This window comes from Pristiophorus japonicus, chromosome 2, assembly GCF_044704955.1.
Source record: "Pristiophorus japonicus isolate sPriJap1 chromosome 2, sPriJap1.hap1, whole genome shotgun sequence".
In the NCBI taxonomy this organism is placed as follows: Eukaryota; Metazoa; Chordata; class Chondrichthyes; family Pristiophoridae; genus Pristiophorus; species Pristiophorus japonicus.
This window is the reverse complement of record NC_091978.1, coordinates 375,532,324-375,558,367: the sequence shown is the minus strand read 5'-3', so window position 1 is coordinate 375,558,367 and position 26,044 is coordinate 375,532,324. Positions and strand designations below refer to the sequence as shown.

Here is a 26,044-nt window from a genome sequence, read left to right as displayed (position 1 = left end):
AACCTGTGGAATTCCCTGCCGCAGAGAGTTGTTGATGCCAGTTCATTGGATATATTCAAGAGGGAGTTAGATATGGCCCTTACGGCAAAGGGATCAAGGGGTATGGAGAGAAAGCAGGAAAGGGGTACTGAGGGAATGATCAGCCATGATCTTATTGAATGGTGGTGCAGGCTCGAAGGGCCAAATGGCCTACTCCTGCACCTATTTTCTATATTCCTATGTTTCTATGCTCCTTCAGTACTGCCCCTCCGACAGTGCGGCGCTCCCTCAGTACTGCCCCTCCGGCAGTGCAGTGCTCCCTTAGTACTGCCCCTCCGACAGTGAGGTGCTCCCTTAGTACTGCCCCTCCGACAGTGTAGAGCTCCCTCAGTACTGCCCCTCCGGCAGTGCAGTGCTCCCTTAGTACTGCCCCTCTGACAGTGCGGTGCTCCCTCAGTACTGCCCCTCTGACAGTGCGGCGCTCCCTCAGTACCGCCCCTCCGACAGTGAGGCACTCCCTCAGTACCGCCCCTCCAACAGTGAGGTGCTCCCTCAGTACCGCCCCTCCGACAGTGCGGCACTCCCTCAGTACTGCCCCTCCGACAGTGCGGCACTCCCTCAGTACTGACCGTCCGACAGTGCGGCACTCCCTCAGTACCGCCCCTCCGACAGTGCGGCACTCCCTCAGTACTGACCGTCTGACAGTGCGGCACTCCCTCAGTACTGACCGTCCGACAGTGCGGCACTCCCTCAGTACTGACCGTCTGACAGTGAGGCGCTCCCCACTGAGCCATTGCTGACACACTCACACAACCCCCCAAACCCGGATAAACCGCTTGGCACAGGACACCAGGGAACGGCTCGGGGCCCCACGGTGCGGGGACTAACCCTTCACCAGACATTCTCCCCCTCTGCCCCTCGACAGACCCCACCTCCCCCCCGGCCCGCGAGCTCAAGGCATAGGGGGGAAAGCTTTGCACTATTTGACTGTGCAAGGCCTCGCTGATCACCGGAGACCCTCCCTCGGACACCTGCCCCACCCTAATGTGCACATTGCGGCACGAGTAGGCGGTTCGGAGTGGAATACTTTGACTGATTTCTCCCTCCTCCAACCCCCCCGTCCCCCCCCTCCAATCTTTACCCCAGGGAGGGGCAACATTAGCTTCCCCTGTCCCTCGGAGAAAGCTGCTAAATTCAGCTACATTTGTTGGACAACTTTGTAATGGAAGGTGGAAGAGCGATGGGGGTTGGGGGGGGGACGGGGGGGAAGAGGGGGTGAATTTGGGCTGTCAGGGGGAGAAATATCCTCGTCACTTCCCCTTTAACAAACTCACATTGAAGTGCAGCCTCAAAAATATCCCTCGACTGCAGGGAATCTGAGGTCACAGATCATCCATGATGGGATTGAAAGGCGGAACAGGCTCGAGAGGCTGAATGGCCTCCTCCTGTTCCTGGGTAAGGGGATCGAGGGGCTGAATGGCCTCCTCCTGTTCCTAATGTAACAGGCTCGAGGGGTTGAACAGTCTCCTCCTGTTCCCAATGTAACAGGCTCGAGGGGCTGAATGGCCTCCTCCTGTTCCTAATGTAACAGGCTCGAGAGGCTGAACAGTCTCCTCCTGTTCCCAATGTAACAGGCTCGAGGGGCTGAATGGCCTCCTCCTGTTCCTAATGTAACAGGCTCGAGGAGCTGAACGGCCTCCTCCTGTTCCTAATGTAACAGGCTCGAGAGGCTGAATGGCCTCCTCCTGTTCCGAATGTAACAGACTCGAGGGGCTGAATGGCCTCCTCCTGTTCCTAATGTAACAGGCTCGAGGGGCTGAACGGCCTCCTCCTGTTCCTAATGTAACAGGCTCGAGGTGCTGAATGGCCTCCTCCTGTTCCTAATGTAACAGGCTCGAGGGGCTGAACGGCCTCCTCCTGTTCCTAATGTAACAGGCTCGAGAGGCTGAATGGCCTCCTCCTGTTCCTAATGTAACAGGCTCGAGGGGCTGAACGGCCTCCTCCTGTTCCTAATGTAACAGGCTCGAGAGGCTGAATGGCCTCCTCCTGTTCCTAATGTAACAGGCTGCTGGGGCGAAATGGTCTCCTGTTCCTAATGTAACAGGCTCGAGGGGCTGAACGGCCTCCTCCTGTTCCTAATGTAACAGGCTCGAGGGGCTGAATGGCCTCCTCCTGTTCCTAATGTAACAGGCTCGAGGGGCTGAACGGCCTCCTCCTGTCCCTAATGTAACAGGCTCGAGGGGCTGAACAGTCTCCTCCTGTTCCTAATGTAACAGGCTCGAGGGGCTGAACGGCCTCCTCCTGTTCCTAATGTAACAGGCTCGAGAGGCTGAACGGCCTCCTCCTGTTCCTGTGCAACAAGCTCGAGGGGCTGAATGGCCTCCTCCTGTTCCTAATGTAACAGGCTCGAGGGGCTGAACGGCCTCCTCCTGTTCCTAATGTAACAGGCTCGAGGGGCTGAATGGCCTCCTCCTGTTCCTAATGTAACAGGCTCGAGGGGCTGAATGGCCTCCTCCTGTTCCTAATGTAACAGGCTCGAGGGGTTGAATGGCCTCCTCCTATTCCTGTGTAATAGGCTCGAGGGGCTGAACGGCCTCCTCCTGTTCCTAATGTAACAGGCTCAAGAGGCTGAATGATCTCCTCCTGTTCCTATGTTACTTCGATAGAACAGTCTGTAATCACTCTGTAATTCAGAATTTAGGCTCCGTTTGATTGTGTAGGCCCCGCGACCCCCGACCCTGTAAAACCTCTGTCCGAATAATTGGCATTGCTGAGAAATAAAACTCACTGTATCGATCAAAGCCTCTTATCCAAGTCTTCGTCCTCTCAGGAACACAGTCTGTCTCTCTGTGTCCTCTCTCTCTCTCTCTCTGTCCCCCCCTCTCTCTCTCTCTCTCTCCCTCCCTCCCTCTCTCTGCCTCTCTCTCTCTCTCTGTCCCTCCCTCTCTCTCTCTCTCTCCCTCCCTCCCTCTCTCTCTCTGTCTCTCTCTGTCCCTCTCTCTCTCTCTCTCTCTCTCTGTCTCTCTGTCCCTCCCTCTCTCTCTCTTTCCCTCCCTCCCTCTCTCTTTGTCTCTCCCTCCCTCCCTCTCTCTGTCTCTCTCTCTCTCTGTCCCTCCCTCTCTCTCTCTCTCTCTCTGTCCCTCTCTCTCTCTCTCTCTCCCTCCCTCCCTCTCTCTGTCTCTCTCTCTCTCTCTCTGTCTGTCCCTCCCTCTCTCTCTCTCTCTCTGTCCCTCCCTCTCTCTCTCTCTCTCTGTCCCTCCCTCTCTCTCTCTCCCTCCCTCCCTCTCTCTTTGTCTCTCTCCATCCCACCCTCTCTCCCTCCCTCCCTCTCTCTCTCTCTCCCTCCCTCCCTCTCTCTCTCTCTGTCTGTCTCAATGGATTTAGGAATGAGCTGTAATACAGGGAGACACCAGGAGGGGGAGTGAGATATTTGTTGAATGGTGAGAGATTGGAAAATATTGGTGTTCGGAGGGACCTGGATGTACTTGTACACCAATCACAGAAAGTTAACATGCAGGTACAGCAAGCCATCATCATAGGCAGTCCCTCAGTATCGAGGAAGACTTGCTTCCACTCCAAAAGTGAGTTCTCAGGTGACTGAACAGTCCAATACGGGAACAAGTGGGACAGATAGTCGATGAAGGAAGGGGTGGGTGGGACTGGTTTGCTGCACACTCCTTCCGCTGCCTGCACTTGGTTTCTGCATGCTCTTGGCGACAAGACTCAAGGTGCTCAGCGCCCTCCCGGATGCACTTCCTCCACTTAGGGCGGACTGGTCTTTGGCCAGGGACTCCGAGGTGTCATTGGGGATGTTGCACTTTATCAGGGAGGCTTTGAGGGTGTCCCTGTAACGTTTCCTCTGACCACCTCTGGCTCACATGCCGTGTCGAAGCTCCGAGTAGAGCGCTTGTTTTGGGAGTCACATGTCGGGCATGCAGACAATGTGGCCCTGCCCAGCGGAGCTGGTCGAGTGTGGTCAGTGCTTCGATTCTGGGGATGTTGGCCTGGTCGAGGACACTAACCTTGGCACATCTGTCCTCCCAGGGGATTTGTAGGATCTTGTGGAGACATCGTTGATGGTATTTATCCAGCGATTTGTGGTATCTACTGTATATGGTCCACGTCTCTGAGCCATACAGGAGGGTGGGTATCACTACAGTCCTGTAGACCATGAGCTTGGTGTCAGATTTCAGGGCCTGATCTTCGAACACAAGCGTTTGTTACAGCAAGCAATGAGAAAGGCAAATGGTATGTTAGCTTGTGTTACAAAGGGATTGAAGTATAAGAGCAAAGAAATGTTACTCCAACTATACAGGGCTCTGTCGAGGCCACATCTGGAGTACTGGTTACAGTTCTGGTCTCTTTATCCCAGCTTTTAAACTCCACTCTAATCGAGTAGTCAGAATCATATTCACGAACGTTATCCTAACCCTAACATGCAAATCACAAAGTCTGCTCCCAACCCTGAGAGCAAACCCTAATCCTGACTTCAAACCGGAACCCCAAGTGCCCCCTATCCTCACCCACCGAGCCACATGTGGAGATATTGGCGCAGGTGTCCAACAGCCTGCTCAAAGGGGTTGCTTTTAAGGAGCGTCTTAAAGGAGGAGAGCGAGAGAGAGAGAGACAGGAGAGGTTTAGGGAGTGAATTCCAGAGCTTTTGGGGGTGGGGGGGGGGGGCAGAGTTTATTTCCCGCTTACTGCAGTCGATCTGTGATCATTGAAGTAAAGAGCTAACTCTCAGAGAATCAGCCCACTCCACTGGCATCAAATTGCATCAGAATATAATGTATTTAGCAAGCCTGGATGGAAGGGGTGGAGCTTAATAGAATGGGATGTTGCACTTTATCAGGGAGGCTTTGAGGGTGTCCCTGGTCAAGGGCAGAATTAGAGGAGTGCAGAGATCTCGGGGTAGGTTGTGGGCCTGGAGGAGATTACAGAGATAGGGAGGGGTGTAGGGGCTGGAGGGGGTTACAGAGATAGGGAGGGGTGTAGGGGCTGGAGGAGGTTACAGAGATAGGGAGGGGTGTCGGGGCTGGATGGGGTTACAGAGATAGGGAGGGGTGTCGGGGCTGGAGGGGGTTACAGAGATAGGGAGGGGTGTCGGGGCTGGAGGGGGTAACAGAGATAAGGAGGGGTGTCAGGGCTGGAGGAGGTTACAGAGATAGGGAGGGGTGTCGGGGCTGGAGGAGGTTACAGAGATAGGGAGGGATGTAGGGGCTGGAGGGGGTTACAGAGATAGGGAGGGGTGTCGGGGCTGGAGGGGGGAACAGAGATAAGGAGGGGTGTCAGGGCTGGAGGAGGTTACAGAGATAGGGAGGGGTGTCGGGGCTGGAGGAGGTTACAGAGATAGGGAGGGATGTAGGGGTTGGAGGGGGTTACACAGATAGGGAGGGGTGTCGGGGCTGGAGGGGGTAACAGAGATAAGGAGGGGTGTCAGGGCTGGAGGAGGTTACAGAGATAGGGAGGGGTGTCGGGGCTGGAGGAGGTTACAGAGATAGGGAGGGATGTAGGGGCTGGAGGGGGTTACAGAGATAGGGAGGGGTGTCCGGGCTGGAGGAGGTTACAGAGATAGGGAGGGGTTTGGGGCTGGAGGAGGTTAGGGAGGGATGGAGGAGCTGGAGGAGGTTACAGAGATAGAAACATAGAAACATAGAAATTTACAGGGCAGAAGGAGGCCATTTTGGCCCATCGTGTCTGCACTGGCCGACAAAGAGCTGTATGGCCCTCGTTCAGCAGCCCTAAAGGTTACATACAAACCCATGAACAATGACGGAAAGGCAAAGAGCACCCAGCCCAACCAGTCTGCCCCACACCTGTGCAACACCCCTTATACTAAAAATATCTGATAGTGCGGCGCTCCCTCAGTACTGCTCCTCCGACAGTGCGGCGCTCCCTCAGTACTGCCCCTCCGACAGTGCCGTACTCCCTCAGTACTGCCCCTTCCAACTGTGCAGTACTCCCTCAGTACTGCCCCACCGAAAGTGCGGCGCTCCCTCAGTACCGCTCCTCCGACAGTGTGGCACTCCCTCAGTATTGCCCAGTCGACAGTGCGGCACTCCCTCAGTACTGCCCCTCCAACAGTGTTGTACTCCCTCAGTACTGCCCCTCCGACAGTGTGGCGCTCCCTCAGTATTGCCCAGTCGACAGTGCGGCACTCCCTCAGTACCACTCCTCTGACAGTGTGGCACTCCCTCAGTACTGCCCCTCCGACAGTGCGGCGCTCCCTCAGTACTGCCCCTCTGATGGTGCGGCACTCCCTCAGTACTGACCCTCCGACAGTGCGGCACTCCCTCAGTACTGACCCTCCGACAGTGCGGCACTCCCTCAGTACTGCCCCTCTGATGGTGCGGCACTCCCTCAGTACTGACCCTCCGACAGTGCGGCACTCCCTCAGTATTGCCCCTCCGACAGTGCGGCACTCCCTCAGTATTGCCCCTCCGACAGTGCGGCACTCCCTCAGTATTGCCCCTCCGACAGTGCGGCACTCCCTCAGTATTGCCCCTCCGACAGTGCGGCACTCCCTCAGTACTGCCCCTCCGACAGCGCGGAGCTCCCTCTGTATTGCCCCTCCGACAGCGCGGAGCTCCCTCAGTACTAACATTGGGAATGTTGGCCTAGATTTCTGTGTTCAAGTCTCTGGAGTGGGACTGGAACTCGCAACATTTGATTCAGAGGGGAGGGAGTGCAGCCCATTGAGCCAAGGCTGGAGGAGATTATTCTCACTGACTCACACTGAAAAAGAGATAATTTATAACTATGTAGGCACAATTCCCACCCAGATTCCTCACCCCAGCTGTGTGTTAAAAATGCATTCATTCTCAAACGATTGCCTTTAAACAGCATCTCCGCAGTGGAAAAACTCCACCCAGAGGGTTTAAATCTCAATGGAAACTCGTGCAACACTGCATCAGTCCCAACTTTGACCGGGACCTGCAGCCTCTCTGGCCTGAGACACTCACCCACCCCCCAAGGGCTCTCTCCCTGCTCCCAGCTTGGACTGCACCCTCACTATCCCAGCCACCCAGGTCCCAGTCCCTCAGCCTCATCTCACCGACTGCCACTGAGAAATAATCGAGTCAATCCCTGGCCTCCCGGGTCTGCATCAGGAGCCAAAGCCATTAATTAAATATTAATAATCTTAAAGAGAGAGAGAGAGAGAGAGAGAGACAAAGGCAGAGCGAGAGAGAGACAGACATAGGCACACACACTGATAGAGATACCGAGACACACACAGACTCTCGCACACACATGCACTCACGGGCAAAGGGAGAGACACATACAGAGACAGTCAGAGACACAGATTCTCTCTCTCGCTTACACAGAGAGACACACACACATATACAGAGAGAGAGAGACACACACACATATACAGAGAGAGACACACACATATACAGAGAGAGAGTGAGACACACACACATATACAGAGAGACACACACATATACAGAGAGAGAGTGAGACGCACACACATATACAGAGAGAGATACACACACACACATATATAGAGACAGAGATAGAGAGAGAGAGACACACACACACAGAAACACACACATATAGAGAGAGACACACACACATATACAGAGACAGAGAGAGACACACACACAGAGACACACACATTTACAGAGAGAGCGACACACACACACACAAACACACACACATATACAGAGAGAGAGAGACACACACAGACATATACAGAGAGAGACACACACACACACCCACACAAATACAGAGACGCATACACACACACAGATAAACACACACACAGAGATATATAGACCAATACATACACAGAGAGAGAGAGAGATAGACACACACACACTCCCACACAGATACACATACACATACACAAAGATAAACACACACACACGCAGAGATAGAGACACATACATACACACACAGACAGAGAGAGATAAACACACACACATACACACAGAGATACAGAGAGAGACACACACACACACACCCACACACAGATACAGAGACAGCCACACAGAGAGAGACAGAGACACGTACAGAGACACACACAGATGCAGAGACACAAAAAGATACACACACACACATCACCATCATCATAGGCAGTTCCTAGGAGGCGAGGATGACTTGCTTCCACTCTAAAAGTGAGTTCTCAGGTGACTGATGAGACCAATGCGGGACCTACAGTCTCTGTCACTGGTGGGGCAGACGGTGGTTGAAGGTACGGGTAGCCTGGTTTGCCGCACGCTCCTTCCTCTGTCTGCGCTTGTTTTCTGCATGACTTGGCGACGAGACTCGAGGTGCTCAGCGCCCTCCCGGATGCACTTCCTCCACTTAGGGCAGACTGGTCTTTGGCCAGGGTCTCCCAGGTGTCGGTGGGGATGTTGCACTTTATCAGGGAGGCTTTGAGGGTGTCCCTATAATATTTCCTCTGCCCCCTGGGGCTCGCATGCCGTGTCAAAGCTCCGAGTAGAGCGCTTATTTTGTGAGTCTCGTGTCGGGCATGCGGATGATGTGGCCTGCCCAGCAGAGCTGGTCGAGTGTGGTCAATGCTTCGATGCTGGAGATGTTGGCCTGAGCGAGAACACTAACGTTGGTGCGGTTCATTTCTCCAGTGTTTTGAGATGTCTGCTGTATATAGTCCATGTCTCTGAGCCATACAGCAGGGCGGGTATTACTACAGCCCTGTAGACCATGAGCTTGGTGCCAGATTTGAAGTCCTGGTCTTCAAACACTCTCTTCCTCAAGCGACCGAAGGCTGAGGCAGGCACACACAGACATAGGCAGAGAGTCACATACACACAGAGACACACACACACAGGGGCAGAGGGAGGGCAGATAGAGACAGAAACATTCTCTCTCTCTCTCACACACACACACAGATACAGACACACATCGACACGGCCACCCGCTGGTGGGCCCCCGCATTGCAGGTCCACAGGGAGTCCTCCACAAACACCGCCACCGGCTGGTGGGCCCCCGCATTGCAAGTCCATGGAGTCCTCCAGCGACACCGCCACCGGCTGGTGGGCCCCCACATTGCAGGTCCATGGAGTCCTCCACAAACACCGCCACCAGCTAGTGGGCCCACGCAATGTGCGGCTCTGGACAACGCGGACCATTTCCCATACCTCGGGAGCCTCTTATCAACAAGAGCAGACATTGACGGCAAAGTCCAACACCGCCTCCAGTGCAGCCTTCGGTCGCCTGAGGAAACATAGAAACATAGACAATAGGAGCAGGAGTAGGCCATTCGGCCCTTCGAGCCTGCACCGCCATTCAATAAGATCATGGCTGATCATTCACCTCAGTACCCCTTTCCTGCTTTCTCTCCATACCCCTTGATCCCTTTAGCCGTAAGGGCCACATCTAACTCCCTCTTGAATATATCCAACGAACTGGTCTCAACAACTCTCTGCGGTAGAGAATTCCACAATTCTCTGAGTGAAGAAGTTTCTCCTCATCTCGGTCCTAAATGGCTTACCCCTTATCCTTAGACTGTGACCCCTGGTTCTGGACTTCCCCAACATCGGGAACATTCTTCCTGCATCTAACCTGTCTCAATCCGTCAGAATTTTATATGTTTCTATGGAAGCCTCTATGAAATGGCCTCCTTGCAGGCTGTAAACTTCGCTATGATTCTATGACTGCATTGTATAACATATTTAGAAACGATAAAGAGGGGGGAAAGGGCAGGTGAAATAGCTGTACTGATTAGGGACAACGTAATGACAGTCGGAAAAAGTGACGCAGCTTTCAGCAAGACAGAAATGTTGTTGTTGTAATTCTATGTAGTTCCAGCAGAGGGTGCTGGTTGTCCACCAGTTCCAGTCAAGGATGTTGGCACACAAGAACACAAGAATTAGAAGCAGGAGTCGGTCATACGGCTCCTCGAGCCTGCTCCGCTATTCAATAAGACTATGGCTGATCTTCTACCTCAACTCCACTTCCCTGCCCGATCCCCATACCTCTCAGTGCTCAAATATCTATCGATCTCTGCCTTGAATTTACTCAAATCGCTGGATGAATACCACCAACGATGTCTCCGCAAGATCCTGCAAATCCCCTGGGAGGACAGACGCACCAGCATTAGCGTCCTCGTTCAGGCCAACATCCCCAGCATCGAAGCACTAACCACACTCGACCAGCTCTGTTGGGCAGGCCACATTGTCCGCATGCCAGACACCGAACTCCCAAAGCAAACGCTCCACTCGGAACTCCTTCAGGGCAAGCGAGACCCAGGTGGGCAGAGAAAACATTACAGGGACCACCCTCAAAGCCTCCGTGATAAAGTGCAACATCCCCACCGGCACCTGGGAGTCGCTGGCCAAAGACCGCCCTAATATAGAAACATAGAAACATGGAAAATAGGTGCAGGAGTAGACCATTAGGCCCTTGGAGCCTGCACCACCATTCAATAAGATCACGGCTGATCATTCACCTCAGTACCCCATTCCTGCTTTCTCTCCATACCCCTTGATCCCTTTAACCGCAAGGGCCATATCTAACTCCCTCTTGAATATATCCAATGAACTGGCATCAACAAAGCTCTGCGGTAGGGAATTCCACAGGTTAACAACTCTCTGAGTGAAGAAGTTTCTCCTCATCTCAGTACTAAATGGCCTACCCCTTATCCTAAGACTGTACCCCTGGTTCTGGACTTCCCCATCATCGGGAACATTCTTCCCGCATCTAACCTGTCCAGTCCCGTCAGAATCTTGTAAGTTTCTATGAGATCCCCTCTCATCCTTCTAAACTCCAGTGTATAAAGGCCCAGTTGATCTAGTCTCTCCTCATATGTCAGTCCCGCTATCCCGGGAATCAGTCTGGTGAACCTTCGCTGCACTCCCTCAATAGCAAGAACGTCCCACACAAGAGATTAATGTGCAAAGTTAAAGCACATGGGATTGCGGGTAGTGTGCTGATGTGGATTGAGAACTGGTTGTCAGACAGGAAGCAAAGAGTAGGAGTAAATGGGTACTTTTCAGAATGGCAGGCAGTGACTAGTGGGGTACTGCAAGGTTCTGTGCTGGGGCCCCAGCTGTTTACACTGTACATTAATGATTTAGACGAGGGGATTAAATGTAGTATCTCCAACTTTGCGGATGACACTAAGTTGGGTGGCAGTGTGAGCTGCGAGGAGGATGCTATGAGGCTGCAGATTGACTTGGATAGGTTAGGTGAGTGGACAAAAGCATGGCAGATGAAGTACAATGTGGATAAATGTGAGGTTATCCACTTTGCTGGTAAAAACAGAGAGACAGATTATTATCTGAATGGTGACAGATTAGAAAAAGGGGAGGTGCAACGAGGTGTCATGGTACATCAGTCATTGAAGGTTGGCATGCAGGTACAGCACGCGGTTAAGAAAGTAAATGGCATGTTGGCCTTCATAGCGAGGGGATTTGAGTACGGGGTACGGAGATGTTACTACAGTTGTACAGAGCCTTGGTGAGGCCACACTTGGAGTATTGTGTACAGCTTTGGTCTCCTAACTTGAGGAAGGACATTCTTGCTATTGAGGGAGTGCAGCAAAGGTTCACCAGACTGATTCCCGGGATGGCAGGACTGACATATCAAGAAAGACTGGATCAACTGGGCTTGTATTCACTGAAGTTCAGAAGAATGAGAGGGGATCTCATCGAAACGTTTAAAATTCTGACGGGTTTAGACAGGTTAGGTGCAGGAAGAATGTTCCCAATGTTGGGGAAGTCCAGAACCAGGGGTCACAGTCTAAGGATAAGGGGTAAGCCATTTAGGACTGAGATGAGGAGAAACTTCTTCACCCAGAGAGTTGTTAACCTGTGGAATTCTCTACCACAGAAAGTTGTTGAGGTCAATTCACTAAATATATTCAAAAAGGAGTTAGATGTAGTCCTTACTACTCGGGGGATCAAGGGGTATGACGAGAAAGCAGGAATGGGGTACTGAAGTTGCATGTTCAGCCATGATCTTATTGAATGGCGGTGCAGGCTCGAAGGGCCGAATGGCCTACTCCTGCACCTATTTTCTATGTTTCTATGTCCTTCCTCAGATTAGGAGACTGAAACTGAGCACAATATTCCAGGTGAGGCCTCACTAAGGCCCTGTACAATTCCAGTGAGACCTCCCTGCTCCTGTACTCAAGTCCTCTCTCTGTGAAGGCCAACATACCATTTGCCTTCTTCACCGCTTGCTGTACCTGCATGCCAACTTTCAATGCCACTAAGTGCATCTGGGAGGGCGCTGAGCACCTCGAGTCTCGTCGTCAGAGCATGCGGAAAGCAAGCGCAGGCAGCGGACGGAGCGTGCGGCAAACCAGTCCCACCCATCCCTTCCCTCAACGACTATCTCTCCCACCTGTGACAGGGACTCATAGGTAGTCCTTCGGAATCGAAGAAGACTTGCTTCCACTCCCAAAGTGAGTTCTTTGATGGCTGAACAGTCCGATACGAGAGCCACACACCCTGTTACAGGTGGGACAGACATTGGTCAGGGGAAGGGGTCGGTAGGTTTGACACGCGCTCCTTCCGCTGCCTGCGCCTGGCTTCTTCATGCTCCTTGCGTCGAGACTCGAAGAGCTCAACACCCTCCCGGATGGACTTTCTCCACCTCGGGCGGTCTGCGGCCAGGGTCTCCCAGGTGTCAGTGGTGATGTCGCACTTTACCATGGAGGCTTTGAGGGCGTCATTATAACATTTCCGCTGTCCTCCTTTGGCTCGTTTACCATGAAGGAGCTTCGTATAAAGCATTTGTTTCGGGAGTCTCGTGTCTGGCATGTGAACTATGTGGCCTGCCCAGCGAAGCTGATCGAGTGTGGTCAGTGCTTCAATACTGGGGATGTTGGCCTGGTCGTGGACACTGATGTTGGTGCGCCTGTCCTCCCAGGGGATTTGCTGGATCTTGCGGAGATATCGTTGGTGATATATCTCCAGCGACTTGAGGTGCCTTCTGTACATCGTCCATGCCTCAGACCCATACAGGAGGGCGGGTATTGCTACAGCCCTGTAGACCATGAGTTTGGTGGTAGATTTGAGGGCCTGGTCTTCAAACACACTTTTCCGCAGACGGCCGAGGGCTGCGCTGGCGCACTGGAGGCGATGCAGAATCTCCGCATCAATGTCTGCCTTTGTTGATAAGAGGCTCCCGAGGTTTGGGAAATGGTCCACGTTGTCCAGGGCCGCGCCGTGGATCTTGATGATTGGAGGGCAGTGCTGTGCAGCGATGACAGGTTGGTGAAGGACCTTTGTCTTACGGATGTTAAGCGTAAGGCCCATGCTTTCATATGCCTCAGTGAATACATGGACTATATCCTGGAGATCAGTCTCTGAATGTGCACAGATGCAAGCATCGCCCGCATACTGCAGCTCAATGCCAGAGGTTGGAGTGATCCTGGACCTGGCCTGGAGTCGGCGTAGGTTAAACAGCTTCCCACTGGTTCTGTCGTTTAATTCCACTCCAGCGGGGAGCTTGTGTATTGTGAGGTGGAGCATGGCGGTGAGGAAGATTGAGAAGAGGGTTGGAGCGATAACGCAGCCCTGTTTGACCCTGGTCCGGACGTGAATTGGGTCTGTAATGGATCCGTTGGTAAGGATCACGGCCTGCATGTCATCGTGAGCGTCCTTTTCATTAGCAGCTCTGCGGGTGGAACCCCTGTGAGCGAGTGTGGTCGGGATCTGTAGGCCAACAGGAGGCGTGATAAGCGGGTTTGTAGGGAACCCCCTTGGATTCTGAGCATCCCCTGTTTGATTATCTGCACTGCTCGTTCTGCCTGGCCGTTTGATGCCGGCTTGAACGGTGCCGTTCTGACATGGTTAATTCCATTGCCTGCCATGAAGTCCTGGAATTCAGTGCTTGTGAAGCACGGGCCATTGTCGCTGACCAAGACGTCCGGTAGACCGTGGGCGGCGAACATTGCCCGTAGACTTTCTACCGTGGCAGAGGATGTGCTTGAATTTAAAATGTCACACTCGATCCATTTGGAGTAGGCGTCTACTACAACCAAAAACATTTTTCCCATGAAAGGACCAGCGTAGTCCACATGGATGCGTGACCAAGGCTTGACGGGCCATGGCCAGGGGCTAAGGGGGGCTTCCCTGGACGCATTGCCCAGCTGGGCACACGTGTTGCACCTGCGAACACAAAGTTCCAGATCTGCGTCTATCCCTAGCCACCAAACGTGTGACCTGACAATTGCCTTCATCATGACAATGCCCGGGTGCTCATTGTGGAGTTCTCTGATGAACACCTCTCTGCCCATCTGGGGCATGACTACGCGGTTTCCCCACAGTAGGCAATCGGCCTGAATCGAGAGTTCATCCCTGCGCCTGTGAAATGGTTTAAATTCCTCAGTCCATTGGCTGCCCAGTCCCCATTCAGGACACATTTCTTGACTCGAGACAATAGCGGGTCTCTATTTGTCCAGACTTTAATCTGACGGGCTGTCACAGGTGAGCCTTCGCTTCCGAAAGCTTCAACAGCCATGACCATCTCAGCACCATGCTCGGTAGCCCCTTCAGTGGTGGCTAGTGGGAGTCTGCAGAGTGCATCGGCGCAGTTTTCGGTGCCCGGTCTGTGCCGCATTGTGTAGTCATAGGCGGCTAACGTGAGTGCCCACCTCTGCATGCAGGGCGATGCATTTGCATTTATGGCCTTGTTGTCGGCCAAAAGGGACGTTAGGGGTTTGTGATCTGTCTCCAGCTCAAATTTCCTGCCAAACAGGTACTGGTGCATTTTCTTTTCCGCATATACACATGCGAGCGCCTCCTTTTCTACCATCCCGTAGCCCCTTTCTGCCTGAGACAGACTTCTGGAGGCATAAGCTACCGGCTGTAACTGACCCTTGACATTGACATGCTGCAACACACACCCGACACCATAGGATGACGCATCGCACGTTAACACAAGTTTCTTACATGGGTCGTATAGTGTTAACAGAGTGTTGGAACATAACAAATTGCGTGCTCTATTAAAAGCCCTTTCCTGGCTGTCCCCCCAGACCCATTCGCGACCTTTGCGTAGGAGCACGTGAAGCGGCTCGAGCAACGTGCTCAATTTGGGAAAAAAGTTACCAAAAGAGTTCAGGAGCCCCAGGAACGAACGCAGCTCCGTCGTGTTACGGGGTCTGGGTGCTCTCTGGATCGCTTCCATCTTGGACGCAGTAGGGCTGATCCCGTCTGCTGCTACCCTCATCCCCAGGAATTCTACCTCTGGAGCTAGGAAGACGCACTTCGCCTTTTTCAGTCGCAGCCCTACCCGGTCCAGTCTGCGTAGCACTTCCTCCAGATTGTGGAGGTGTTCTTCAGTATCGTAACCCGTGATGAGGATGTCGTCCTGAAAAACCACTATCCCTGGAATCGACTTGAGGAGGCTTTTCATATTTCGTTGGAAGATCGCGGCGGCCGAGCAAATCCCGAACGGACATCTGTTGTACTCAAACAACCCCTTGTGTGTCGTGATGGTGGTCAGCTTCTTCGACTCACTCGCCAGTTCCTGGGTCATGTAAGCTGAGGTCAGGTCCAATTTTGAAAAAAGTTTGCCACCGGATGGCGTCGCAAAGAGGTCCTCCGCTCTCGGTAGTGGGTACTGGTCTTGGCGTGACACCCGATTGATGGTGGCCTTGTAATCGTCACATATCCTGACCAACCCATCCGCCTTGAGCACCGGCACAATCGGGCTCGCCCAGTCACTGAATTCGACTGGCGAGATGATGCCTTCCCTCAGCAGGCGGTCCAATTCGTCTTCTATCTTTTCCCGCATCACGTACGGCACCGCTCTGGCCTTGTGGTGTACTGGCGTGGCGTCTGGGTTCATGTGAATCACTACCTTGGACCCCATGAAAGTGCCGATGCCGGGTTGAAATAATGAGTCAAATTTGTCCAGGATCTGTGAGCATGATACTCGCTCCACAGAGGAAATTGCATTGACATCGCCCCATTTCCAGTTCATGACAGCAAGCCAACTCCTCCCCAGTAGTGCGGGACCGTTCCCTGGGACAATCCAGAGTGGCAAACTGTTCTCCGAATTTTTGTGGGTCATGACTACAGTGGCGCTGCCTAGCACCGGAATGATCTGCTTTGTGTAAGTCCGTAGCTGTGCATCAATCGGCGATAATTTTGGCCTCCTGGCCTTGGACGCCCACAACTTTTCGAACTGTTTGATACCCATCAGGGACTGGCTGGCCCCTGTGTCTAGCTCCATTGATACTGGGATGCCATTGAGGAGAACTTTCATCATTATCGGTGGCATCCTGGTGTATGAACTGTATACGTGCTCCACATGAACTCGCTGAACTTCAGCTTCCAGCGATTTCCCCCAGTGTCCATTTCTGCAATTTCTGCAGGTATTTTGCTCATCTCTGCAAACTCCGGCTGAGTGTGTGCCTCCACGCCTCCAGCATGAGCTGTTGTTGGAAATAAAAGGTCCCTTGCCAGTCGATCGTCCCTGACTGCCACTGTGACTGTCCTTGAATGCGTCATTAACAGGTGTTGATGGCCCCATTACTGGCCGCATTGTCCCTTGCAATGGCGTGAATCGCCGTTCAGCTTGCCATTGTCTCTGTCGAACTCCCCCTCTGGGTTCGACTACATGTTGGGGCATGCCCGACTGCCCTTGTCTGCCTGGAGAACTGTGTGCTGCTTTAACAATGTTGAATCTCTGTCCCAACCATTCCTTAACACAGTACCTCTCGTCTGTTCTGCTAGTGGCCAAGCTCGCGTGGTTTAAATCCCAGTTTCTCGTCGCCATTGATAGGTCCTTACTATACAGTATAAATGCACATGAGGCCCATGCTTGAGAGAAGGTCAGTCTGTGACCTGTCCTTTATTCCTTAGCACTCAAGTGATGAAGGTGGGTGGAGCTTCCACTTTTGTACCTGAAGGTCCAGGTTAGGAGTGTCTCCCACCTGGTGGTCATTGTTCTCACAGTGTACAACTTAGGTCAGATTATACATGGGTTACAATGCTGGTTGAATACATGACAGAAAAACTCCACCCAGAGGGTTTAAATCTCAATGGAAACTCGTGCAACACTGCATCAGTCCCAACTTTGACCGGGACCTGCGGCCTCTCTGGCCTGAGACACTCACCCACCCCCCAGGACTCTCTCCTTGCTCCCAGCTTGGACTGCACCCTCACTATCCCAGCCACCCAGGTCCCAGTCCCTCAGCCTCATCTCACCGACTGCCACTCAGAAATAATCCAGTCAATCCCCGGCCTCCCGGGTCTGCATCAGGAGCCAAAGCCATTAATTAAATATTAATAATCTTAAAGAGAGAGAGAGAGAGAGACAGACAAAGGCAGGGCGAGAGAGAGAGAGAGACAGACATAAGCACACACACTGATAGTGTCCAGGAAATATTTAGCTTAAATTAACTCAGGCGGAGACTTTCAGAACTGCACTTCGAGAGAATTTATTTTAAAAAGCAAGATATATCTCGGAGAGCCTGCTTGGACCGTACCAAGGCAAAACTCTCTCATACAAGCAAATTGCACTTATCTTTATACAGAAATTGAATACAGAAATAGAAAAAGAATCTTATTCATTAGTCCCGCGAGTACAAAGGTCGTCTCGGGAGGTACACACTCTATCTGTCCTTGCATAGTTTCTCTCTGTTCACAGTCTGATAAGCAAAGGCAAAAGGAGACTCCCTTTTAATACCAGATGGTCACCTAATTGCATCTCTAAGTTTCAAGGCTAAAAAGCGTGGCTATTTTTCTAGTCTTATTATTTCTTTAAGCATAGCAAAAAACAGAATTTAACCCTTCCCTTTTCCATAAGCCATAGATTCATAGATTCTTTCTTCCACAATTCCCTCCTTGTTGATCTTTTTATTTTTTAGATCAACACAATTTCCTATATTCTCTTCTTGAGCAAAATGGGGTTTATTACTTGACTAATTAAATTTTTTAATTTTATCCACATTCCGCAAAGGATTGTTAATAATACAAGCATAACCACGCCTACGATTACTATGGGGTGTATAGCAAGCTTCAGTACTGCTGTAGCTTTTGGGGACCATCCGGTAAACACATCCCACCAGTGGTGTACTGTCAAAGAGGTGACTTTGTCTGCGATTCTCACTAGTTGCCCCTTCTTGTAACTCATTTCGACTCTAAATTGGTGGATGTCTCTGCCTTGCTTTGACAGAGCTTCCTCAATTTTCTTGTCATTCCGTATCAAATTGTGCAGTCTGGTCAAATTAATTACAGGGGGTAAGGGTTCAATCTTGTGCATAGACAGATATTTTTCTTCATTTTGCCACTGCCCAAAGGTATAAGTTCTTTTTACTTCAGGGTCATACAGGGTGTAGACTCTTCTCACACATTTATTAATGGGGGGTTTATACAAAATTCCATCCCGATTACAACTGGTATATCTTTTTTTTTTGAGGGCTAATGGTTAAATTAAGAAGCTTATCTCTTTTGTTAATTTCCAGCAACCTTTCCCATGTGTTAGCATGGAAGGATAATATTTTCCTTTCTAACTCGGCTCTTAATAGCTGTCTGATCATTTCATTTGAACAGGCAATGGGTGTACTTGTTTACTCCCTGTTGTTCTTTCATTAGGTTCTCTATTTCCTTCTCTATCCCTTCATTCTGTTCCCAGGTCATTTCATTTATGACGTAACCTGATATCTGTAATTGCTGTAATCCTTCATCCCAGGCATTTCTGATTTTTATATCTTCCCCTACCAGTCCTCCGACGGCCTGGATTTTATTTTGTAGGGTCTCGATATCCATGGAGTTCAATGCTCCTATTCCTGCTCCCATTCCACCTAACACAGTCTCTAACACATCCCGTTTCTTTCTTTGGGGTCTTTCTTTTTCAAAAGATACCTTAACACTGGTTGTGTGGCAACCATCTTCTTTCTTTGGGGGATATTTAATTCGTATTGTTAGATTTAATACACCTGGGGATCTTACCACTGGGATGCAAGTGGTCAGTATCCTTTTTAGATGTCCCGGGTCCCGGTCTTCTGGGTGGCCGGATTCTTTTACTGACCATTTTACCACAAATGGGTCTCCTCCATTCACCGGGGTGTTATTCATGCACAACATCCGCTGCCCTTCGACCATACTTGTAAAAAAATAACTACCTTTTCTCCTGTCCGGCCTTCCTATGTACCCCCATCTCTTGTTTTTCCCTGTGCTCCGGTCACACTTCATCCACACATCGGCCTGGTATTCTATGAACAACCGATACCCTTTCCCCAATATAAACTGGAATTCCCCTCTTTCTTCCTTCATTCCACATGCCTCACATCGTGCCGTAAAATTACCTACTTTACAACTTTGGCCTACTGGGCATATAAAATTGCCTTGCTGCCTCATACTATTACTTCTTTCCCATACCATATTTCCCTTCCATACTCTTCCTTCTTTTAGGACTTCTTCCTCCTGCCGGGAGTTCCCTGTCGCTAAAATGATCAGTATACCTAACGTCCATTTATAATTTTTCCAAGAGTCCCTTCCCATCTTCCCTTTCTTGTTTGTTTCTATACCACTCTTGAATTAAGTTGTTACAATAACAACACGTCCACACGATAGTAACAGTGACCCAAATAATAAAGGCCCAAACTGGCACACAAATGAGCTCTGACATCCGTCCGTGAATTTTGGGCAATATTTTCAAGTCCAAATATTTAATACAAGAGCAGGTACAGTTCTTCAGCTAGAAGATGGCTGTTTTCTTAGTCGGGCGACCGTAGTACGTCCTGGTTCAATGCCTTTTCCTTCAGCTGTAATTAGAAACAAAGAAACATAGAAACATAGAAACATAGAAAATAGGTGCAGGAGCAGGCCATTCAGCCCTTCTAGCCTGCACCGCCATTCAATGAGTTCATGGCTGAACATGAAACTTCAGTACCCCCTTCCTGCTTTCTCGCCATAACCCTTGATCCCCAGAGTAGTAAGGACTTCATCTAACTCCCTTTTGAATATATTTAGTGAATTGGCCTCAACTACTTTCTGTGGTAGAGAATTCCACAGGTTCACCACTCTCTGGGTGAAGAAGTTTCTCCTCATCTCGGTCCTAAATAGCTTACCCCTTATCCTCAGACTGTGACCCCTGGTTCTGGACTTCCCCAACATTGGGAACATTCTTCCTGCATCTAACTTGTCTAAACCCGTCAGAATTTTAAACGTTTCTATGAGGTCCCCTCTCATTCTTCTGAACTCCAGTGAATACAAGCCCAGTTGATCCAGTCTTTCTTGATAGGTCAGTCCCGCCATCCCGGGAATCAGTCTGGTGAACCTTCGCTGCACTCCCTCAATAGCAAGAATGTCCTTCCTCAAGTTAGGAGACCAAAACTGTACACAATACTCCAGGTGTGGCCTCACCAAGGCCCTGCACAACTGTAGCAACACCTCCCTGCCCCTGTATTCAAATCCCCTCGCTATGAAGGCCAACATGCCATTTGCTTTCTTAACCGCCTGCTGTACCTGCATGCTAACCTTCAATGACTGATGTACCATGACACCCAGGTCTCGTTGCACCTTCCCTTTTCCTAATCTGTCACCATTCAGATAATAGTCTGTCTCTCTGTTTTTACCATCAAAGTGGGGAAATAATATTTACAGCGGGTTGCATGCACCCAGTTCGGGTGCTTTTCCAACTTCAAAGCGGTTCGTGTTGTGAGAATTATCTGATACGGTCCTTTCCACCTAGGAGAAAAGGATTCTTTATTTAATGTTTTTACTAACACTTGATCTCCAGGTCTGAAAGGTGCATATTTCCTTCCGACGGGGGCACCTGTGTCTGCTTTATTTGTTCATGCAGACTTCTTGCTATTTCACACATGGCCTGAGCATACTTTAGAGATTTTTCATCATTCCAAATTAATGCTATTTTTTCATCTGACAGTGGTGGTTTTACGCCAGTAGGCATTGGTCTTCCCAATAAGGCTTCATGTGGTGTCAAATCAGTGTTTCGGTTTTTCTGGTTTCTGATTGTATACAATACTAATGGTAAGGCTTCTGGCCACTTCAGTCCAGTCTCCTGACATACCTTGGTAAGGGTAGATTTTATTATCCCATTTACTCTTTCTACCATTCCCGAGGACTGTGGCTGATATGGTATATGTAACTTCCACTGGAACCCTAACGCTTCTGCAAGGTTTTGCACTATTTTTCCGGTGAAGTGGGTTCCCCTGTCACAGTTGATTCCCATAGGTATCCCATATCTTGGTACTATTTCTTTAAATAGAATTTTTACTACTGTTCGGGCATTTTCAAAGGGCATACTTGGTTGGGGTAGATGATCATATCCAGCAGGTGTTTTACCTCTGTTATTTTGTTGACAAATTTGGCATGTTCTAGCAACTTTCTCAATTACTACTGTTATTCCTGGTGCATACCACTGTGCATTAATAGCATGTATCATCCCTCCTTTGCCCATGTGAGCCTGACCGTGTGCTAGGCGTGACAGGGGCAAAAATAGAGATCTAGGGCAAACAGTTCGCCCATCAGGGTGATACCAAATGTCGTTTTTTAGAAAACAACCCTGGTTTTCCCAAGTTCTTCCTTCCTGCATGGTAACTTGTTGTTGGGCTGTTTTAAGTTGTTGGATGTCAAGTACCTGTGGAGGGGAGACTGAGACTGCTTGAAGGCAGTCTGCCTGTGCCGAAGCGGCCTGTTTGGCTGCCTCGTCAGCCCTCCTATTTCCTACTGATACTTCATCCTCACCGGTTGTGTGAACTGCACATTTGATAACGGCTACCTTACTTGGCAACTGAATGGCGTCTAATAGATTAAGCACCAGTTGAGAGTGCTTAATATGCTTTCCACCAGAGGTGATAAAGCCTCTGTTTTTCCACAGTTGTCCAAAATCATGGACCACACCGAATGCATATCTAGAATCAGTATAGATATTAGCAGTATGGTCTTTAGCTATTATACAAGCTCTAGTGAGGGCAAACAATTCAGCAGCCTGAGCCGAGGTTCCAGGAGGCAGGGCGAATGCTTCAACAGTTTTGTAGGGATTTACAATAGCACAGCCTGCCAAAAACAAATCATCCGACGGCCTGTACGATGATCCATCCGTATAGAGAATAAGATCAGGATTGTCCATGGGCTCTGTGAGCAAATCGGGTCTTGGTAAGGTGGCTACTTCCACCGTTAACAGACAATCATGCTGGTCTGGATCCTCTACTTCTTTAGTAGGAAGAAAGGTGGCTGGGTTCACTACCGGTGCATGTCGAAAGGTATAGTTAGGGTGTGACAGCAGTAATACTTCATAACCTGTTCTTCGAGACGCTGTAAAGTGTTGTGTGGCAGCTGAATTCAAAAGTAATAACACAGCATGGGCTGTAATGACAGTACATGGATGATCCAAAACAATAGATACCGACTTCTCCACCATGACCGCAGTAGCAGCTACAGCACGTAGACATGCTGGCATTCCCCTTACTACTGGAGGCAGCAAAACCGAATAATAAGCAACTGGTCTATTTCCCCCACCATGTTCTTGGGTTAGTACTGCTGTTGCAAATACTGCGGGACTTTCGGTGTATCCTTGGGGCAACCTGGTCCATGTGTACTGCTGCTTCTTGTGGGTGAAAGCAAACAGATACTGACTTTCTTGATTTAACGGGATAGAGTAAAAAGCTGAACACATGTCTATTACAGTAAAGACAGTTGCTGTTGGTGGTATAGCAGATAGTATAATGTTGGTGTCCGGTACCACAGGGGTGATAGGACTACTATCTTATTAATAGCTCTCAGATCTTGCACAAATCTCCATTCATTCGGCCTATTAACCTTTGATATGGGCAGTATCGGAGTGTTACACAGGCTCTGTGTCTTTTTTAAAACTCCTTGTTCCAACAATGCAGAAATGACTGGCTCTATCCCATTTTCTGCCTCTCGAGGCAGTCTGTACTGCCTAATGCTTGGTAACACGGCGTTCTTTATCAATTGTACCCAATGGGGTACTGCAGAATGTACTTGCCCAACATGATTCTTATGCTTTGCCCAAAGTTCAGAAGATACTTGATTCAATGCCATTGGCAGCTTAGGGTTTGGTTGTTCCGGGGGTTGCTGTTTTTCAAAAGTGGAGGCATGATTTTTACCTTTCCACTGGAGAATCCCCCTGTTGTGGGTGATAAAGTCTATCTGAACATTTTGCAATTTTATTACTGCCCAAGGTTGATAGCCGTGTTGCTGTTTTTCTCTTTCTATTCCTACAATCATCGGACCCATATCTTTAGATTTCGCTGGCGGTTTTACAGCCAAGGTCAGATGAGGTGTCGAGTTCGCTTCTCTAAACCGCTGCTGCTGTAAGGGTGTCAAATCGATGGCTACCCCCAATCCTTCTGGTCCAAAATAAATGCGGGGCGTAGCTTCTACTATTTCTTCTCTATTTAAAAAGGATTGTACCAAACACTGGTAAGTTTCAGCTTTTTGGCGAGTGTACCAGGCTGTACAGTGAAGCTGAACTGCCTCAAAGCTTGTCAAAATTATATACATCAATTCTTCAGTATTAGAGTCAAATTTAGCTTTTAAGTTTTGTATAACTTCATGTATCAAGGGGGAATAGTAGTTGCCAATCAATTGCCAACAATAGAGGGCAGCCTTTTCTTTGTTATCCTCCCTTTTCTCTTTTTTAATCCCATTAAAGAACTGATGAATATTATTTGGAGGGAGCTCCATGTACATTCCTTCCTTTGTGCAATAAATTGTGGCTCCTAGTTTGCACAAAGTCTGTCTTCCCAATAAAGGGAGAGGTGTTGTTTTAGAGACTATCAAAGTCTCATCATTAACTGATTGTCCTTCAATTATCAATTTGGTAGGTTCAGATAAAAATTATTTCATGGGGATACCGGCCACACCCATACTTAAGACGGTGATGTTGCTTACAGGTAATCCCACAGAGAATGGTACAGAAGACATAGTAGCACCGGTATCCACCAGGAACTTTACATAATGTCTCCTACTTTTACTACTGCCAGAGGGTTTTCTTCTATGTCTGCCGATAAGCGGAGGGCTGCCGCCTGTACCACTAAGCCTCAGGGGCATCCCTATGCTGATTATTCTGTGCCTGTCCTCGTCCTTTTTGCTGATTTACTGACCTGTTTTAGCCATATTTTCCTTATAGGTAAATAGTCCCTCTCTATCCATGTTAGCCAGTACTGTAACTGTCTCTTTCCAACTTTTTCCTTGCCAGTCCAAAACCCTTATTTTGTATGTTCTTGCTTGTTGTGGCAACATACAATTTAACAAGGTTTGCACTGCCAAAGGTTCATTTTGATCCATTGGTATTCCTGCATGCTCGTCCCAACTATTTTTCCATCTGCCTGCAAAATCTATTCTTCTGCTTTCTGCAAGCAGCGGGTGACTTCCCCTATATCTCCATGCTTTTTAGCTCCCTTTAATAAATGGTACAGGTTTGCTCAAGCCAGTTGCAAAAGGCTACTGGCTTCTTAACAGGATTAGGGGCAGCTGATATCATATCCCGAGCTTCTCCCGGTGTCCAGGGCTTTAGGACAGCCGTTGTTCTGATCATTACACGGGGGCTTGTGTCGTGGGGGTAGTGGAGGAATCGGCCTGTCTTATCCAGCTGAGCGGCCACTATTTCTCTAATCTCCTGCCAATCATCCGGCTCGGTGGTTGGAAGACGGGGATATAAGCCGACAGGGGAAGCGGTCAAAACCGGGGCACTCGGGGGGCTGTAAGAGGGAGGGGGCTTCTCCTTACCCTCCTCCTCTTTCTTTTTATTTTTAGGGGCTGGTGCCTCTTTGCCACCTCTGTCCATTTTTTAAAACAATTCTCCATATAATCTTTATCCCAACTGGGGTCCCCTGCCCCATTTTTGGTGGTCTGTCTCCATTCCTCAATTAAGGACAATTTAAAACTTCCTCCATATGGCCAATCCCCATCAGACCAACCGTACAAATCGCTACTAAACGTTACCGCGTATCTGTCGTCTCCTGTGTCTTTAATTACAGTGTCCGCCGGCGAGCCGGGCGGCACAATGGGATCTCCTACCTTCTCTCGTTGCTTTACTACCTTACTGATTCTTTTCTCAGTCTTAGGATGTACTTTCATTCTTTCAGTTGAAAGGTCGTCCTTCTTTCCTTTTCTAGGAGCTGGGCGCGAGCGCCCTGCTCGACTAGAGCCGTTTCCCATTCTTCCGGGTGCAACGTCTCGCGATCTTTTCTGAAATGAGAGTTAGGACAATCCTACAAAATATACAATAATTTACAAAGCGCTCACCGGTGTTCTCTTTTCTGCTCAGCTCGGGGTCTCCTTTTGCCTTTTTGTTATTTTAGCTTCTTAGCGGTAGCTACCTTATGCCTCACCCTCTCGGGGATCTCGGCGGCTCGTCCCCCTTTCAGCTAGGATGGCCTAGGCACCTTCCTCCTTTCAGCTAGGAAGGTCCTTAAAATTCCTCTTTTCTCTTTAAAAGTTAAATTTAGTTCTTTTGGATCTCGTTTTTTTTTTAGAGATCCTGCCGGACTACGCCAGAATCTGTCGAGGAAATATTTAGCTTAAATTAACTCAGGCGGAGACTTTCAGAACTGCACTTCGAGAGAATTTATTTTAAAAAGCAAGATATATCTCGGAGAGCCTGCTTGGACCGTACCAAGTCAAAACTCTCTCGTACAAGCAAATTGCACTTATCTTTATACAGAAATTGAATACAGAAATAGAAAAAGAATCTTATTCATTAGTCCCGCGAGTACAAAGGTCGTCTCGGGAGGTACACACTCTATCTGTCCTTGCATAGTTTCTCTCTGTTCACAGTCTGATAAGCAAAGGCAAAAGGAGACTCCCTTTTAATACCAGATGGTCACCTAATTGCATCTCTAAGTTTCAAGGCTAAAAAGCGTGGCTATTTTTCTAGTCTTATTATTTCTTTAAGCATAGCAAAAAACAGAATTTAACCCTTCCCTTTTCCATAAGCCATAGATTCATAGATTCTTTCTTCCACAGATAGAGATACCGAGACACACGCAGACTCTCGCACACACGGGCACTCACAGGCAAAGGGAGAGACACATACAGAGACAGTCAGAGACACAGATTCTCTCTCTCGCTTACACAGAGAGACACACACACATATACAGAGAGAGACACACACACATATACAGAGACAGAGAGAGAGAGACACACAC

The 26,044-nt window shown here is 49.6% G+C and overlaps 2 protein-coding genes across 5 annotated transcripts in view; both read right to left on the bottom strand.

The window, feature by feature from the left end:
• Positions 1-2,848, bottom strand: part of LOC139235158 (uncharacterized) — a 76,098-nt gene extending 73,250 nt beyond the window's left edge. For all 4 annotated transcript variants that reach the window (XR_011588428.1, XR_011588426.1, XR_011588427.1 and 1 more), the window contains exon 1: positions 2,768-2,848. The gene's annotated coding sequence lies outside the window, so the exon portion shown is untranslated. The remainder of the gene's footprint in view (positions 1-2,767) is intronic.
• A 14,489-nt stretch (positions 2,849-17,337) lies between these two features.
• On the bottom strand, positions 17,338-25,503 carry LOC139251315 (uncharacterized). The gene is made up of 2 exons (XM_070873241.1): positions 20,509-25,503; positions 17,338-19,669 (listed from the first exon to the last, which is right to left on the bottom strand). The coding sequence occupies exon 1, from the start codon at positions 22,543-22,545 to the stop codon at positions 20,629-20,631; it is 1,917 nt and encodes a 638-aa protein (XP_070729342.1). The 5' UTR covers positions 22,546-25,503; the 3' UTR covers positions 17,338-19,669; positions 20,509-20,628.
• Positions 25,504-26,044: the final 541 nt, after the last annotated feature.

Excerpts from the sequence above, each read along its gene's own strand:
- LOC139251315 (XM_070873241.1), bottom strand. The coding sequence starts at position 22,545 with ATGTGTTCAGCTTTTTACTCTATCCCGTTAAATCAAGAAAGTCAGTAT.